This window comes from Aulonocara stuartgranti, assembly GCF_965226115.1.
Source record: "Aulonocara stuartgranti genome assembly, chromosome: 5".
Lineage (NCBI taxonomy): Eukaryota > Metazoa > Chordata > Actinopteri > Cichliformes > Cichlidae > Aulonocara > Aulonocara stuartgranti.
In genome coordinates, this window is record NC_138943.1 from 14,456,266 (window position 1) to 14,475,456 (window position 19,191).

The 19,191-nt window shown below is 41.6% G+C and overlaps 1 protein-coding gene across 3 annotated transcripts in view; it reads right to left on the reverse strand.

The window, feature by feature from the left end:
- The window catches only part of flnba (filamin B a), a 63,719-nt gene that overhangs the window by 30,310 nt on the left and 14,218 nt on the right, over nt 1-19,191 (reverse strand). For all 3 annotated transcript variants that reach the window (XM_082534913.1, XM_082534912.1, XM_082534914.1), the window contains exons 2-10: nt 5,953-6,062; nt 5,707-5,842; nt 5,194-5,291; nt 2,741-2,888; nt 1,829-1,947; nt 1,480-1,554; nt 644-806; nt 333-533; nt 96-233 (exon numbers count right to left, since the gene is read on the reverse strand). In XM_082534913.1, coding sequence (XP_082391039.1) covers nt 96-233; nt 333-533; nt 644-806; nt 1,480-1,554; nt 1,829-1,947; nt 2,741-2,888; nt 5,194-5,291; nt 5,707-5,842; nt 5,953-6,062 — 1,188 coding nt within the window. The remainder of the gene's footprint in view (nt 1-95; nt 234-332; nt 534-643; nt 807-1,479; nt 1,555-1,828; nt 1,948-2,740; nt 2,889-5,193; nt 5,292-5,706; nt 5,843-5,952; nt 6,063-19,191) is intronic.

Consider the following 19,191-nt stretch of genomic DNA (forward strand, 5'->3'; position numbering starts at 1 on the left):
ACTGGGCCAATGAGATTCTGAAGGTGGCTCTTTGTTATTAGGTCTGAGCTTATTTCACTTCTCTTAAAAGCTTCTAAGATATTAACCGCACTCACTCGGTCCTTTGACTGTCACTTTCAGTTCTCCACTGCCAGCGTTCCTGGTGTCCACCTTGATATCACCGACCTGTTTGACCCTCAAACCTGACGGCTGGAGACCTCGACCTGTCGCCCTGCACGCTCCCGGCATGCAGGCTGCCAGTGAAGGAGACAGCACAAGTAAACAGGTGATGACTCTTTCATTTAAAGGATTTAAGCTGTGCAATAGATAAATGGGAAAAACAATGTACTCACCGGGGCCCACGTCCACACTGAAGGGGCTCTTGGGGATTCCAACGCCTCCGAAGGTGATTGTGATTGTGTGCGGGCCACCCTGCGTGGGTCGGTAAGTGCAGCGGTACACGCTGTCGCCTTTATCCTCCATCATCACCTCCACAGTGTTCTGCCGGCCCTGAGGATCTTTGATCATGGCTGTCACGTCTCCTGTACCGGCACCTACAGTGACGATTTTTTAATATCAGTGTTGATTCTCCATAAAAACACCACCTCTGTATGTAGAAACATTTTAAAGAGTGATTTTTCTTCTTGTGTCCGACTGCTCTTACCTGCAGTGTAGATGTCAAAGTAAGTTGGTTTGTTGGCGATGTTGCCCACAGGTTCGACTCCCGGGCCTTTCACTGTGACTTTGGAAGCATCTCCAAGCGCTTTATCCACATTCACCTCAAAGGGACTTTTGGGAATCTCTTGGCCCGCAAACAACACAGTGACCTAGAACAATTTAAAAGTAAATATCTAGATTCTGCTTTAAAAAAATATATATTCATAATAATAATAATAATAATAATAATAATAATAATAACAATAAATAACAATATCATAAAAACAACTCGTGTAATTTTAAAACTTTTCATTACACAGCAATGAGAAAAAAACCTGGCATTAATTAATTTTTCCAATAAATCCAAATTAAAAAACTATTTTTACTGGTACTGCATTTTCCAATGAAATTGAATACAACTGTATAAATATGTATAAATTTTCTTTAAAGGTTAATTTCTTAATAAGAAATACATCGAACCACAAATCTTCACTACAGTAAAAAAAGTCCATGTATTTCTGGACTTCTTCACTCAGAGTCGTAGAATAGAAAAACTTGACGTGGTGAAAATTAACACTTTCTAGGTAGGTGACAGTGTTTTCTAATTCCAAAGGTTTGACTAATACACTGCTTTTATCTGCTGGTCGTTTTTCTGTTGTTGAAACATAAGCAAATTAGCGTATTACACAAGTTATAATTCCTAATTAAACATCTGCTGAGAGGAACAATAACCTTTAGGTTTTGTTTTTTTAAATAAATACTTGCCCCACGATACACAGAAAGTGGGTTTCTTCTGTCCTGATTCAATTATAATAACGTGTTCACAGTCAAAACAAAGCCTACCTGGTGGGCTCCCATGACCTGAGGAATGTAGGTGACACTGTACGTCTTCTTGCCCTCGTTAAGCTCCGCATTCAGCTGATCGACACAAATGCAAGTGGATGTCATGCAAGTTTAAGGTAGTTAAAAGGGGGACCAATTAAAAGGAAGTAAAAGTATACACACAGGTCCATGAGTTTAGCGTTTGTGAAGTTAAACAGCTATAAACACAATTTCACTATTTTTTTTTTCCTTAAACTTTGGCTCTCTGGGTTGCCCAGCACAGTCCAAGAACAAAAATGCATATCCATAAAGCAAAATATGTTTATGCCTGTCATTAGATGCTACTCTATAATGCGGAGGTGGATTTTACCTCCTCTCTTGTGCCATCTGGATGATCCAGGTAGACTGTGACCTGCCCCTGACCCGCGCTGAATGTGTCCACTGTGAAGACAGCAGGTCGCAGCACTCTGTTCCCTGTGGGCTCGATACCTGCAGAGGACGACGGTCAATTCAGGAACTTTAGAGATCAACAAGCGGCACATTTAATCCCAATCAAAACCTTCTGCACACATATTTGAAGCACAAACACACAGGATGGATTTACAGTGACATGAGTGATTAAGGGTTCTTCTATGTGCACCGTTTGATTTACAGAGTCCAGCATCAGATTCCATAATGAGTGGGTGTACATTTACTAATCTGGACGTACTGTGTTTTAATTGAATTTCACATTGTCACAAACGGGTCTCCGTACTTTTCCCTTTCAAATTGTCCTTATTAACATGCTCTCGCTAGTTCATCTCTGACCACAGATTAAAAGCTCAGCTGAAAGCATTCAAATACTGCAATTTTCAAATTCTAGACAAGAATCCTGTGAGGGAGCAGCTGCTGCAGCACACAGACTGCTCCTGACATAATTATTCATTTTATTATTTTATAAATATTTAAATCTTTTGTCCTTTTGTTTTTCTAGCACAAGCCGTCAGTCTGTAGCTGCTGTGGGCGTGTTGGTGTCTGTGTTGCCTTGTTATTAATTTCCTGGTATTTCCTCCTCACTTACAGTCCAAGTTAAAGAACAAATGTTGACCTCACCACCTTGTGTTTGTGTGGATCAGATGTGAGTGCAGCCCATTGTTTAGATTATAGCTGCTTGTTTCCTCGCAGCGTGTCAAGTGCTCAAACACAGTGAGAAAAACAAATTACTGAATCGGTAACCAGATGAACTCGAGTGTTTTCAGAAGTGTTAAAATCTTTATTTTGTGTTGCAAGTTTGTGCGCGTACCCGGTCCGTATGCGCGGGCCTTCTTGGGGTTGAGTTTGGGTTTGAGTGGAGCTCCGGGCTTCAGTTTGGCTTTGGGGAACTGGGACAGGTAGGTCATCACCGACTGTTCGTCCGCACTGGGGTCGATGATTTCCTCTGGAGCGATCACCTGCAATCGCACAAACCGTTTACAGCTGGTCCAAAATAAATAAACCCGACTGTCCCTAGAAGTCAGAACTTGGCTCTCAGTGTGAAGGCAGCTTTCCCTGAGCACTCTGGTTTGGTAAACAGGAAAGCAGAGTCTGAGAGTGTGTGTTTATTTCTACCACCACACATCTCACATTAACATCTCCTGTTCTGTTTAGTTCTTGAGGATGTCATTCACATGTGGTTATCTGATGATGACCAACAGGATTTGTTTGTTTTTTCCCTGCTCAGACACAAGACTGCCATTAAAAACTGAGAAACTCTGCGCCATCTTCATAATTATGGCAATTTAACTGAAATAAACAAAATGAATTACATTTGATATTTCCTATCGCAAGATAAACTGATACACATAACTCTGACAGATTGCCATTTCCACGTTAATCTGCAGTCATCTCTACATGATATGGTAGCTTCAGGATACGATCTTTTACCAAGTAATCAGTCAGAATCTGAAACTGCGCAGCAACCACACAGGCAGTCAAACTAGATACAAAGGAAAGCGCTAATAGACGAACATGTGATAGTCGAACGAGATTTTGACAAGGCGATAATCTGTTGTTGGTTTCACATTTCCTTCCAATTACGAACCATTTATGCACCAGAGCAGTAATGAGATCCAATGCTGGCGCTGCATGAGGAGATGTCACTTTTTTTTAGCCCAAATTTATTGAGCTGGCTTCATTTCAGGCATCTCTACAGATGAGTTCAGTTCATTCACACCAAACTGGGAAAGCCATTTCCTTCTGCGCCAGGCCTTGTTCATGAGGGCATTGTCATGTGGAAACAGGAAGTGGGGGGGGGGGGGGGGGGGGGGGGGGCTTTACTGCACCAAGGTTTGATGCATGCTGTTAAAAATATAATGAAGCATTAATATTTCCTTTCATTGGAACCAAGAGTCACTATCCTGGAAAATGGAGCTCATTGTTTGGAGCGTGTGTGTAAACAGGGTGTACACACAGTGTATGCTGAATAAACACACACACACACACACACACACAACCAATGGTGGATGCATAAATTAAACATGGGCAATGTTTCAAGTAATGACATCAGTGTGTAGAAGTAACCTCTGTCAAAACCTCAAGTTTCATGCTGTTTTTTTTCTACTCTTGGATCTGTAAGATGTCATGAGGAAGAGGCAGACACCTGCAGCCAATCAGAAGAAGAGCACCAACATAGGACACGTAAAGATTATTTTGGACAGAATGATTCAAAGCTATTCTAGTAGCTTTAAAACAGATTAAGGAAAACTCAGCAGTTTTAGTGAGGAGTCAAGTTCATGGAAAACAATTCGGACTTGTTTATGGGGAAAATGTCCCAATGTTTAAAGTATGAAGCCTGAACTTTTGGTTCACAGGGGTTACTTTTACACCCCTTACATCATAATTTGAAACGCTGGTCTAATGGGGTTTGCTCACATTAAATATGCGACTACTTCATCTATCGAAATGCAAACAGACTACTTTGGTCTGATATTCTGGCTCAGTCGCTTCAGACACAGAAGCATTAGTGATGACTTCAGGTGGAAATGTGGATGTGAATGAACTCTGACGCCGTGAGTCTTTGGGTTTTCGTTTACTCTCTAAAGAAGACTTCTGTTTGAGTGTCAGCTGACTGGAGGTGAAACAGGAAACACATCAAGCATCAACCATTTTCTTTCCTTAAGATTAAAAATGAGGCTGCAGAGAGAAAAGTATTTTGTTATCCTCAAACAAACATCTAAAGCACCAAGTACCCACTTCCAAAAAGATGAAGACACTTTCCTAATCACTTCCTGTGAAGTTTCTTCATTACAGAAATGTTACAGCTGTTAAACTCTAGGCTTGCATTGCCTCAACCTCAGACAAGCTTGTGTTGAAAAATGAAAAAGCTTCCTGTGTTGCAGCAAAAATCAGGAAAATAATAATCTGATCATGTTCTTGACCTCTGACCTCTGGCAGCAGCTCACAGAACAGCAGATTCTGCCTTAATTGGGCTGCGTGACACAAAATGCATGGCGTTGTAAGAACTGCAGCCATTGTGATCTGCTTGTTTACACTAAAAGCCTCTCTTGCATTCCTCACACTTGGATGCTAAAGCAAGCAAAGCGTTTGACTTGAAAAGCCAACTAAAGCTAGAAAACAAAGTAACAGTGAGTGTCTGAGGTGGAGACAAAAATTCTGGCACTAAATGACGTCACCTGAATTTTTAATGTCACTGAAAATGCTTTAAAGGTTAATTTAAAGGTCAGAGGAGTGACGGCAAACAATGGAGGGAAAACCAACCTGCGGGATGCCCAGCCAGTCATCAGCCAGCTGCATGGCTTCGGTGGCATTCTCCACTGGTCTGACTGGATCCCAGGTCTCCCAGTCTGGACACAGGCCTGCAAACAACAGAAACAAAACAATTAGTTTACAAAGAGTTGGGCTTGTATTAGCAACACTTACATGTTGTACACAATAAGATAAAACTCATTATTCTTTGTTTAAAAAGTAATCTAAAAGACAGTGTTTATAATTCTGATGTTTTCAGTTTGGCATTTTTAGGAATCTCATACATAAACATGGAGCCTGGCTTTCACTTCGATTTCACACACAGGGTAAGTAAAAATACCAGTGTGGTTAAACTCCAAAGGAAACACACCCATGCTGTGAGAAAGCCGCTCTTACAGGCTTGCTGCATGCCAAATAGTTCCAGCTTCACCCAAAAATGCCATCTGACGATACAGTGTAATTAATTTTTGCTAATGAAGTTTGTTACGGTAAACTTCCTGCACAGCCTGGAACAACAAGGCATACCTGGTGCACAGCTGTCCACCAGTGCTCCCAGTACTTTGCCGTCCCTCCAGTCCTGGCTGAAGTTGGTGATTGGTAGATCGGGGACTTTGTGTTGGATCCAGCCCAGCAGACGCTGCTTGGGTGTCTTTGACTCTGCCTGAATACAAAAGCACATTGCAGTTAGAAAGCTCCTGAAGAAGATAGCTTTCCATTTACAGCCACAAAAACAAGTGATTTTTAAAAACCAAACCACGAACTGGACGTTACCTCTTCATCCTCGCCTTCCCAGACTGGCATGGAGATGGAGTAGTGTAGGATCAGAGTCCAGACCAGACCCAGGATCAGTTTCAGGTTCCCATCTACAATGGCTTTAGAGTCTGAAAGAAACAGGCAGACCTCAGGTCAGATGCAGATCAGTTATTTGCCCCCCTCCTTTAAGATGTCACCAAGCACCACAATCCCATAAAAAGGTTCATCTCCGTCCGTCACATCCCTCCGTTTGTCCTTTTATTAAATGTTTATTGGCTCATTTTCCCCCCTTTAGTGAGGTTTCGTGATTGGTACAGTTTGTTAGCAGGATTACAAAGTTATGGATGCAATTACGAGAAGAAGTTACCACAGTGAGGCTTGGATGGACTTAAAATTAACTGGAGAGGAAACAAATCATGATCCAGGAATTTCTGTAAGGATAATTTAACACCGTAAGCCAGGACACATTTAATCCCATCTTCACACAAATATCACATCTGGGTCCAGATCCAGATCCTACTGTCGTTAACCTCCAACTACCAACATTCATATTTACAACGTGTCCCACTTTCCTCTGCTGCCACACAGGACTGGATATTTCACGCTGCAGAATTCATTTCACAGAACTGTGCAACACTGAGCTTAGCTGCAGATCTGAAGTGCAAGCCAGCAACAAACCTGCTCCTGACTTTGTGGCTGTAAACCTTTTTAGCTCACAGTCTGAACAAAGCGCTGCTGGGTAACATTTCACATCAACCAGACCTTACTGTACCAGCTGGTACCACACAGCAACATGAGTTCATCTTCAGCTGCTGCACACAGAGTTCAGACCACAGCAGATAAAATCATTTTATTCAGAGTCTCTCATAACAGCAGCAAGTTGTTAAAGCAAGCGTGTGATATTTAAATGAAGGTTATATTTAAGTAAAAGGAACATGTTGGAGAAGACATGTTTATAATGGTGTATACATTTATAGTTAAAGCAAATGTAATTAATATTTTAAAAAGTATTGGACTAAACATCTTTAAAGAGTGTTTTATAGTTTGAGGTCAAACCTTTTGCCCATCATACTTTCCAGCCTCTCAAAGAAAGCCATATTATGGTAAAGCTCAGGCTTAGACTGCTCTAGAAACAGTTTCAGACTTTGTCTTTGAGTACTGGATCTGTGTGATGTCACTGAGAGTCCCCATTCCTAATATGCTCATCTAATCCAGCTGCTGCTCAACTCTGTTTGAGAGGTGACATTGGCTTAGATGGAGAGGAGGAAAAAACAACAACATTTGGTTTCAGACTGAAGATGAACCGATATTGATAAAGATCATTTTGACTCATACAAAGCCACTAGCAGAGATAATCAGAAAAACTTGTTCTAATGAGTAACTGCTTATAATCCCATTAAAACATCTGATATCAGGCTCTTTTGAAGCAGAGCTGCACGAGGCCGCAGTCTACCTCTGCGAAACGACTTGTTTCATTTTATCCACGCCTTATAAATGGCCTGTGTTGGCGTTTTAATGCGAGCTGTTGACACAGTCGCGACACAGCTTATATCCACTAAACACGCCACCACAGAGTGTGGGAAATCCTGTGATCCACCCCGTGAAACTTCAGCTCCGCTCCACCGCCAGCAGGACAGCTGTAGTCCCAACATGTTGCGACAGCTCAGGTTTAGGTGGAGCTTTGCAGAGCTGCCGCCTCGCCCAGTGACAACATTTGACTGTGTGCATTGCGACATCCTGCTTTCTACATTTTTAAAAAAAATTATTATCTCCCTTTTGTGTCCTTTAGCCCTCTTTTCCTGTTTCTCATTGTTCAAACTACATTTGCTTTTCCTCCATCCATCTCACTCTCCCCACCTGCATGAATTATTAACATACAGCTTCTTATCTATGGTTTCTCCCTTTCTTCCCTTCTTTCCCACTCAGACTGTAATGCCACACCTTTAAGTATGTGTGTCACTACGAACTGCAAACACTTTGCCAGTGAACTTTACCCCCAACTCACATATCCACCCAGCTTACTAACGGTTTAATCACACCAGCTGTGACACTTTCTGCATTAAGAATTTGTGAGTAACAAAGTGTTACATCAATGCATGAGAAATGCATGATTCACAGATCAAGACCATCCTTTTCTCTCCCACAGCGAGCTTTTGCACAGCCCCTCAGCTCATGAAAGTTGCCATTTAAGGCAGCTTTTGTCTGATTGGCTGTCTCTGACAATTATAAGGTTTGTACAGAGGTGTGTACATGACCATATAATGACATCCCTACTTTATGATCAGATTCAGAGCAAAGACTAGAAATCAAACTGTCTGGATCAGAGGGACTTTTTAAAATTGTGCATGTTTCCTGTGTTTATATGGAATCGTGACCATGTGTAATGCAACGATCCACTGAACATAAACATTAAACTTCACGTTAAAATTGTGAGACAACAGATGATAGAGTTCGATTTGTGCAAATGAGACAAAGCTACCAGACGAAAACTGTTTTTCCCTCGAGACTGAGCGTTGAGTGTTTCGAGTTTGTGTACTGTGAGGTAAAAACTACCACTTTTGTCAATGAGTCTGGCGAAGTGGAACAGCTTATCTTTTGTCAGAACCAGTTCAAAGAAAAGCCAATGAGGAACCTTGAATCCATCTCAAGGCCAACAGATAGCAATAGCTGTAGTTCCAAAAACACTTCTTTTCCTAAAGAAGGGCACTGAAAACCAGCTTCTACACCTCTGTAGTAATTTTCCTGCTCAATTTATGGGCTCACTACTTATTTTGGACCATACCGAATAAACAGTTCGTAATAATCTTCATACCTCATTTCAAACTGGAGGACTAGCTGTAGTGCTAAACTCCACGCTCATTTTTAGGATGTAGGTTGGCTGAACCTCTGCTCCAACACTTCACATCAGGCTGGGAACTAAACACCGTGTGTGCGCCGTTGTCGACACAGTTTTGTGGGTAACGAGGCTATCACCATGGTACCCCCATTGTTCATATAAAGGTCGAGAGTAGCAGAAAGACTGGAGGGCTTGGGGGGGGGGGGGGGTTTAAAAAGCAGCCAGTTAAAACGATGACGGAAGGAGCAGAGACAATAAACCCGAGGACCGTTTGTGGCATCTCCAGAGTTCAGCTCGTGTGAGTGCCACAGAGAGCAGGTTACAGACGGCTTTAACCGCTCTAATAATCTGCTGCATTGTTCCCTGCCGGTTAAAGTCTGAGCCCTCCTTTCCCTCCCTCGTGACAGACTCCAAGGTAGCGCTGAGGAGAAGACATTACTCCAGCAGCCAGCTACAAGTCTTCAGCTAATATTTCAAAACAGCAAGAGAAACTCATTATAAACCCTGATGTAATGTTCTGGGTTTGGTCCAAAGAACAAAGCCATAAATACTCCAGCAGCAGCAGCTTGCCAACTGAAACGCACACCTGGGCAGGTAAAGCCAAATTTTCTCACCAGTTCTTCATTTCAAGAAATGACTGAAGTTGTTAACTGTGGCAATGATTTGACTCCATCCAGCCCACAAACCAAGAAATATGAGTCATTTTGCAGTGGTTTTCATACAATGGATAAAGAGATTATAGCAGGATCAAAACAGTTCTGCATGACCCGACCTACAAACCTGTATATCAGAGCCCATTTGGCCTTTTTATTATCTGTACCAATCACACTCCAAACCCAATCCTCTGTTTTGCTCGACACTACTTTACCCTACTCGACAACAAATGTTTGTGAACTACATAAAGTCCCGATGCAAACCTCGTCCTCGTCACACCTACATACAGAATCTGCCGTTAAAACAAAACAAAAAAAAAACTATTAAAAGAGCTGACATTTTTAGGCTTGAAACTGGCCAAGACAGAAAACAAAAGCTGCACTCAAAAGAAACTAAATTTAAATCTACAGCAGCATTATTTTGGACCAAAGTCAAACTTAAGACTTTGTTTTTTAAATAGATGTGACCGGTAATTCTGTGCATGCGGTTTATGTCCCAGTGACCAGCAAGTTCATTCAGATAGTTCTTCAATATAACGGACCGTATAAACTGTTTTTTTTTTTTCTTTTCAAGCCAGCTGCTGATATTTGAGACTCTTCTAGAACGACTGCCTTCTCTCCCATGCACAGGTCCCAACTTTGGTGTCACATTATCTACAATCAAGACTGAAACTGCATGACTGCATTAAGTCATGGGAAATATTTTCTCTTCAGTCAAATCCACTTCTGTGATTATCTACAGTTTAAAATACTTTTTTTTTAAACCCCTTAAACAATATTTTAAATAGTAAATTGAACCCATCTCCCTTCTTGTACCCGTCCCTTACACCATGTGTAGAGCAGGTGAGTGCACTCAGTATTCACAGCTAACATGCCGTAACCATTAAAGGTTGACACGAGAGGTCTGCCTCAACTCCTTCGCCCCCAGCGATAAGAGACCACTGCAGTCGCCACCTCTTTTATTCTGAGATTCATCCATCCACAGCTCCATTCACAAAGTGGCTCACATTTAATACAGCCCGGATCTGCATCACATAAACAATGTTTTAGCCTCTCGGCAAGATGCTCTTCCTGCCCATACCTGCTGATTTGACCAGCTGCTATGGAGACAAAACAATAACACAACAAGGACAGGACTGGAGAAGCAAGTACTGGGATAGTTTGAGTTTGCATCAGGACAGACAAAGAAACGTGGAATTTTTTCCTTTTCATGAAGAGAAATAGAAAGCAAGAGAAGGACTGTGATAGCATAAAGGTGAACTGAACGAAACTAAATGCCTTTCTTATCTGTGAGTCAAACCTGGACTCTTACAGAAAGTTGCATAATGAGCCCTGAGCGCTTAAGCTGAACTAATCAACCTACTTGCTGACCTAGAACTCCAGAAAATCCTCATCTCACACCCAAGTTACAGACAGGATGGAGAAGTAAACAAAACGTTTACACATAAGAGCCACAATCAAACCCTGAGATCTCTCCATAACTGATTCAGGTTTCCTAACAAAGTAATGTGATGACCAAAGCTATCCCACCTCTACCTATAAAGCTCAGTGCCAGGTACAACAGGTAATTAAATGCAGGTATGGAGAAAAAAAAAAACAAAAGCCATTACTACCAAGTCAATTTGGTTACATTTTGTCGCCACAAAAGTTCTGATCTATTTAAATGACTCTATACTCATGACCAAGTTGTCTCCCTTCTAGGATTGCAGCAGGTATTTAAGCTTTCATCCTCACATTTCGCATAATAAAATGTCTGACTTCTAGTGAAACACGACTCATGTCTCAATACGAGTAGAAGCTCCATCATGCTGCTTTGGATAGCCTCAGCAACATCAATTCATTTACTGAAGAGGAGCTGTGTCCCAACTTCAATAATGGACAGTCCAGGATTAAAGTCTTTCGATAGACAGGAAGAACTGGGCACTGCGTTCACTGATGGAGTGGAAAACCTAAACGCCGATACAGTTCAAATCCAGAGATTTCACTTTTCTCCCATTAGACTCCGTAATAGATTCAACTGTATTTTACTGCTCTGTGTGGAGGCTTCAGTGGGGCAAAGAATGGTCCCAACAGTTCTTCCAGTGTAACAGATCAGCTTGTCTGGGGCACTGATTCAATTTTCACCAAGCCTTTTAATAGAGTCTCCCCTTTGCCCATCTGCTGTGGTGAATTAAGGAATGTCAAAGATCACAAGCACAGAGCATCTCCACTACGAACAAGTACGACTGCTACAGTCCTGGAAATCTGAGACAACAGACATCTGAGAGGTGGCTGAAAAATGAGGAAATGTCCTACGATTAGACAAAAATCAGACACACCATGTCAAACAAAGACCGTTGCACCATGGCAACCAATCAACAGTCCGATCAAAAAGTTTAACCGTCTAACAGATATTAAAATGTGGATAGCTTGTACATCTTAGTGTTCTTGCATGTTGTACTTAAACTAAACATTAAACCTCCACCCCCAGCATTTTGAGCAAACTTCTTTTAATGACTTCAATTTAGGAAATATTCACACAGCTTCAAAGAGGTAGGGAGACATGATAGTTTCAATAAAACCATCAGTTTTAGGTCTACAAAGGAAGCAGAGCATCTGTTTTCTGATAATTCACTTAAGAAAATCACTACAATACAAACTTAAGGGTCATATCACGTCGGACAGCTGACCGCTCAAAACAAGTCCTTTCATATGAAAAGTCACCATAAACCTACGTTGTGATACCAGGCTCTTCCAGCTTTGTATAACTCAAATGCGCTGCGGTTGTTAAAATAAATAAAATTTGTCATAAGCAGAGGTCACTGCAGTTCACTTTCTTTCTAAGCATCTCGCCCTCAGAGGCACGGCTGCTGCACCGCTTACAGCTGTTCCTTTGCACGATGACTTGCAGACACACATGTTCAGCTTCCTACCCAATAATTTACCGCTCAACAGTAGAGAACAGTCTATGCCTAAAGCAGATCATCACACTGATCTCAGCCAACCACACCCCGCCTAAAACATTCACCTGGATGTCCAACACCGTAAGGACTGAACACTGAAACTGCAAATTCCTGTAAATATAATTTAAACCAAATCTTTTAAACCTGGGGCTCTTACAGGGTGACCTACAGGATGTCTGAGCAGTTTCCTGATGTTTTTGATCATTCAAGACAAGCTAAATTTTCAGTTTGAGTCAATTAAACGCTACTAGCCCACAGTCTCACAACAGTCCTGATTCTTCCTTTGGTGGAAGTCTAAAATCTCTTCAGTTGGTGCCAACATGCACGAAGACGCACGGAAGCAGCAACGATTTTAACGATGTCATGCGGTGAGATAACGGCAGAAAATCAAGAGAAATAGCCTGAAGACCAGTGGATGTGTTCAATTTCCTTTTCACCAACACACTGGCCTCAGAATTATAAACTCCAGCTTCAAACCATTTCAAACTTGTGCTTTGAGATTCACCACAGTAAACAATACGACAAAACTTGTTAACCAATTTTATCATTTCCACTTTTCTTGCTGTGGTTAGAGGCCACATGCCTGCTGTTAAATATTACGTTGGGTTTTACTTTGTGCTTCAGTAAGACAGAGGGGTGCTATTGTGGCAAATGTCTGCCAACACCCAAGAAGAAATTGTTAAGAGTACTTTATTACCCAAATACTCAATCATACATTTGTTAATATAGTGTTTGGGGTTCCTCTATAGACTTGTTGAAATCAGTATTTCCAAAGAGTCGAAAGTCTCCAAATATCTTTCAGCATTAGTTGAATTAAACCTGCCCCAGCCTGTCAGGGAGTGACTGAGGTTATTACAAGGGGCATGAGCTGTGCCAACCAGACACTGCAAGGACCCATGTTGAAAGCGAAGTGAACGAATATGTTTTAACACAGATTTTAAAAGGAACCATTTTTATGGCAGGTTGCAACATCAGCAAAAAGACAAAAAAGTAAATTTAGGTGGAAAAATAAATTTGAAATTTGGTGGCAAAAGTAAAAGTTTGGGTGGAACTGGACAAAGGATACCTGCAGTGGTAAACAGGATGTGGAGCTACCGCGTGTGTGGTTTGACCTCTGCTGCACAGATTCCTGAGTGGTGAGATCATCAACTCCATCGCCCACCCCCCACCCATCCATCTACCAAGCCTGTAAATCACCCTCCACCCTGCTGAGGACCAATGGATGGTGGTAGAGGAACAAAAAGCCACACACACACACACACACACACACAGTATACATCTGAGCTTCAGTTTAAAATAACTATAAACACACACACTCAGCAGGAAGCCTCTGCTGCTGTCAGATCAATTATTAACACATAATTCACACAACACACTGCCGGGAAACATGACGCACGCAAACAAAGACACAAAGATGCATGACATTCCTCTGTGCTGAGAAACGGACGACACGTTCAGCGATAACGACCGTCATTCACAGGGTTTGGTTTGGGGGTGGATGTGGTTGAAATCAGGGTTGCAATAATAATTCCTGAGCAAAAATGTGTGCAAATGTACATAAAATAGTCTTAAAGTCTTCATTTTTGTAGAAACAAAGTCGTTTTAGGGGCTAAAGTTAAACCCAAACAAACTCCAATCACCACATCGTGGTGGTCAGCTGCAGTCACGATCCTGGAGCCACATCAATGACGATCCCACAGATGAACGTTTAAAATATAAAAGATTTTGATTGTTTTATTGTAATCAAGCGTTGTTTGCAGAATAAAATAAAATAGTTGGAACCACTTTTTCAAAAAAAAAAAAAAAAAAATGCATTAAAAATAAGCCTTTTTCTCCGCAGACATATCTACGAAGTAGCAGAGATGAGTAAAACCTTTAGCAGATGTTTATAAAAATTAGTTTTTAGGTCTCCAGTGGGGGTTTAGTGAGCTTTAAAATGACTAGAAATCAGTTTTCAACTTCCACTGCTAGACATCAGGTCGGCGCTCCCAAACTGGGGCACCCATTGATGACATCACCGCATGATGCATTGGTGTAATAAGAGTGGCGCCTAATAGGAGTCACATGAATCATGCACCAGCAGCTCAGAAGGGGTGATCCCAGCAACAAAATCCAGATTACAGGCAGAGAGAAGAAAGCAAGAGGCTTTTAATGTCTTTGATTTGGGTAATGAGCGGTGAGCAGGATACAGAGTCTGTGTCATTCTGTCTCTCTCTCCGTCTTTAATCTGGTTTTGGTTGGGCACAAACAGCTGCACAGACACAGATCAAAGACTAAGTTTGCTCCCATGTTCTAGAGAGTCGTTCACAGGGATTCCGAGTGAATGAACCAAATGATGAAAACTGGATAGCGTCCAGCGTCTGCAGGCAGTTTACCAAGCAGCAGAAATGCAAGAGCTTGTGCACCACAAACAATAACAGGCCTAAAACTGAGCTTTGTGGGACACCGCAAGCATGATGTGCAACACAGCAAACAACAAGTATGATATGGACAAAGAGCAGAAGAAATCTGAAGGTCAGAGGAGCCACAAGAGAGCTCACTAACCAGCGCAGAGCTGCCCTGTCATTAACACACAAACATCTGGCATGACGTCTGCATGCATAAACAAGACGCACACTGACAAACACACTGCAGCGTCTAGCCCTGCATGACCTCACCCTGCTGGTTCCCAGGCAATGATGTCATCACAACCAGACCTGCCATGTGGTGAGGAAGAAGAGGTTGATCGAGAAGAGAAGAGAAAAAAGGGAAAAGGGGAGAAAACTGGAAAAGAGTTAAAGTGGACATGCAGCCACAAGCTCGCACACAAAGACGAAAGCAGCTGAAGGTTCAAAAGCTCCTTGAAGGGTTTGACAAAACCCTCAGGTGATGGTTGTGGAGGGGGAGGTTCAGACTATGTAACAAGTCCAAATATAAGAACGCACTTTTGTGCAGCTGTGCTTCATTTTCCACTTCGATGGATTACAGCTTGTGTGACAGAACTGGTGATGAACATCAATTAAAATAAAGTCAGTAATAGAAATGAGTCAGTTAAACTACCGAGTACACCAACACAAAGTCCACTGGAGTGCACTGGACAAACCTGTCATTACCTCATATGTATTAAATAACTTGAGACCATTTGTCTTAAAATTAAAAAAAAAAAAAAAAATCCACCCCAGCCCAACATTACTCTACAGAAATGATCAACTTATTCACAGTTTCTGAAGTTAAGGCAGCCTAAAAACAGCCAAATCCTTTAAAACTCAGATAGGAAAATAACTAAAACCAGACTTGTTTAGTGACTGGATCATTTATTTATTTAAATATATAGAAAAACAGGAGGAAGAAGAAGAGGGGCAAAAGATTAAAAGATGAAGAAATGGAGTGAGTAAGACGAGAAGCATTTGGGATATTTGCAGCTGAGCCAGGCTGCAGGAGGTTCACCGCAGTGATCATCAGTGAACAATCCTCAGTAAACCATCACAACCCCCCCACACACACACACCTCTCAAATTAAACCTACAACTAAATCTAAAACACGCACTGAACTCAGTCTGCCTGCATGTGCATCTGTGTTTTCAGACCCAGCAGTGTATCGTCTTCCTGTCATTCTGATAGTCATCATTAACTAAATATTTGGCACACAGTGGCTGCGCTAAACTCTGCGTCATGTCTGCTGCCACTACACCCAGACAAAAGATCACACTTCCTGCATCAAAAACAGCTCAGCACCATTTCACAATGACAGACGACATGACAATAGCTCCCCTTCATAAATGCATGATCAGCTGTGAGACAGTCCAGCGTCTGTGTGAGTGTGGGCCATTTTTCACCTCTGATGATACCGCAACATAATTTAAATCGGTCTCCATTGTTCCTGTTCACAAGTTTCATCGTTAGATATCTGAAAACACCCAAACAGTCAGCTGATAGGATAGTTGGACACGACGATCAAACCTTTATTGGGTTCAGGATACTGTGCCATGTTTTTGTTTTTCCAACATAGCGCCACTTAATCTACTGTAGCCGCATCACTACAATACCCCAAAATGAAAAACAATCTGCACAGTTTCCTGTAAACTGAAATCCCTTTTTCTAATCATGTCTATTCAAACCAAACCAAAAGATTTCCACATGCACATGCAAGAGGTTTCAGTCAGAGAAACACATTGGGCACCTTCTCAAAGAGGTTTTAACCAGAGCTAAAGGGAGTTTGGGGTATTGTTATAAATCTTTCTTTACTATAAGTGAACAAAGTGTTGGTGATCAGCCCCAGAGGCTCACAGGAGTCCCAAAAACCTGGAGTTCGTTTTCTGTCTGGGTACCCAGCCATCGTTCAGATCATCAGAAGCTCCGTCCACCTTTTATGTCACCATTGGAAGATTCCTGAAAGCAGCCAGACCAAGAGGCCAGTAGAGGAACTGCAGCTTATAGTGCTTCCCACAATGGCTTCATTTTATTTTCCTCACAAAGGCACCAGTCTTTGTTGGAATCGGACTCGACAGGTGAGGAAGTGTGTGAACTTACCACCCATAGAGCCACAATAGCCTTATTAGGGGGAAATAAAAAGCAAATATCCTTAAAACGGCTGATTTTAGAGCGATTGTGTTTGTCATTCTGTTCCATGCTGACAAATTTCCTTCAGTGCTAAATAAAATTAAAAGAACCCAATTAGAGGAGCATAAATAAGTAACAAGTCTCAACTGTGACAACTCCAATCAAAAACAGGTGAAACTGTAGTAAAACCTCTAAATGTTTGGTGGATTTCAGCTGACATGTGCTTCTTTAAAGCTTCTCAGTGCAAAAACTTTTTTGTTGCATTTACAGCCGAAACAAACAAAGGTACTTTTCTGTGTGCAGAGAAGGGGCGAGCATGCGTGTAAGTCGATATCCCGGCCGCTCTCGTGTTACCTTTTCTGCAGCCACACTGAGGCCCGGGTCTCACACACATTAGCGTGGGAGGGAACGAAACTATAAACACCACAAACCCTTTATTTATGTGTATACATTAAACATCTTCAAGGTCGACATCAAATGCTACAACCGCACCGGGGGATCGTCCAATCAGAGCGCGCTGCCTCACATGTTCTCAGGCGCAGAAACTCGCCCTGGGGCCAGTTTTTTTTTTTCCTCCTCTCTCAAATCCTCAGTTTGAGGAGATTTCAGTCACATCTGAATGAGACATTTGGCACACAGACAGCACATTTTAGCTTTGTGTGTTGTTGTGAGGCTACACTGGATTTTAGAAATGTCATCACTTTATGTGTGTTGCATTGTTACACTTGTTATTTAACCTACTTTGTGCAAAGACAGGGAGGAAAAAAAAGACATCCTGTGAGAACACTGACATTTTTAGACAAGAGCCTTAAGTGCAACTCCTATAGTGCAGTTGACCAAGAAGCATCCAGTCAGACCTTTAGATACTTTGAGTTAATACGACATTTTTAACTCAAATTTTCACCACCAGGACAGTATTTTATTAGCACAGTTTTGTTGTCAGGGTGTGTGCTGCTGATATTTTACTTTCGTTATTTTTGTTTAGCCCTACCAACATTTTAACAAGAGGCTTTGCCTTTTCTTGGGTCAGTATCCCAAAGAATGAGTAATTTTAATAACATGATTGCTTCATACAGGCAGCTGTACAAACTCCCAGGACTCTGGTGAACCCATGCCAATAGTAACAAAAATAAATAAAACAATACTAATAAATGAATAGATGGACATTGAGCCGTTTTAAAATTTAAAAAAAAAAAAAAAAGGGGGGCAGAGAACTACGTACTGGGGGAAATCCTCATTACAGAAATGTTCTTATGACTCGCCTGGTTGATTCATTCTGATATAAAGAGCAGTTTTTAACTTCTTCAAATTTCTTTAACAGCTTTAGATAATTCACAATGATTTAAACCTTCTAGACTTAACAAAAACTACCTTTACCTCTTCAGACAAACCAGGATTACACCAGTGAGTAAACCGACCGTCTATACTTAGACATTATTGCTTCTCAGCGAGGAGATGCGTAAGGTGGAGTTGAAGCTGGACCCCTTTGGATCAACAGTTTCAGCTGGCCTAAAGCCGAACGACTTTTCCCAGTAATTTTAGTATCAGACAAATGCTGTAATGCAATAAAATCATGACAGTTTCCCAAAGTTGTGCCACTTTCCCAACACAAGGATTTGAGCAAAATCGTGAAGAGCTCCTCCAGTTAAGTCAGGAATAGAAAAAATAAAGCTCTTACTCTGAGAATCTTTGAGCGTTTCACAGAAAGTTACTTCTTCCAGTTTGCCACTTATACCATAACCTCACAATTTTAGACTAGACCAATAACACTGCAAAGAGTTTACATGGTCCAGAGTTACCCGGTCTCCACAATAACCTCAGTTCACAGGCTCTGAGGAAGAAATGTATAATTAAACCCACCGAATGACGAGGAGAACTTGGGGAATGTGCTGGTGTTTTTCGCACTGGTGGTTTTTATAGTGTGTTAGCGCGAGCTTGCTCTGACAGCGAAAACATGAAAGCAGTTTTGTCTTTCCCTACAAAAAGAGAGAAAAAAAAAAGTGCTTTGTTCCAACACCTTGGGTCATGCTTCCTTAATTTCTCTAATGCCATCCTTCAAGGTTGAAGAACCAAAGAATAAAACACTGCAGATGTTATCCAGATTTATCTAGTTATGCTTCTAGTTTTGGACTTATTGTATGTGACACATGCTGTGATCTGGTTGCAATTACTGATCTGGTTGCAGTTATTCTCAGTGATGACACACAACTCTACAGAGGCTGTAAACAGGGAGCTGAGGATGAGACTGCGGACTTGAAAACAACCTCATCTGGATGGCCCATGTTTC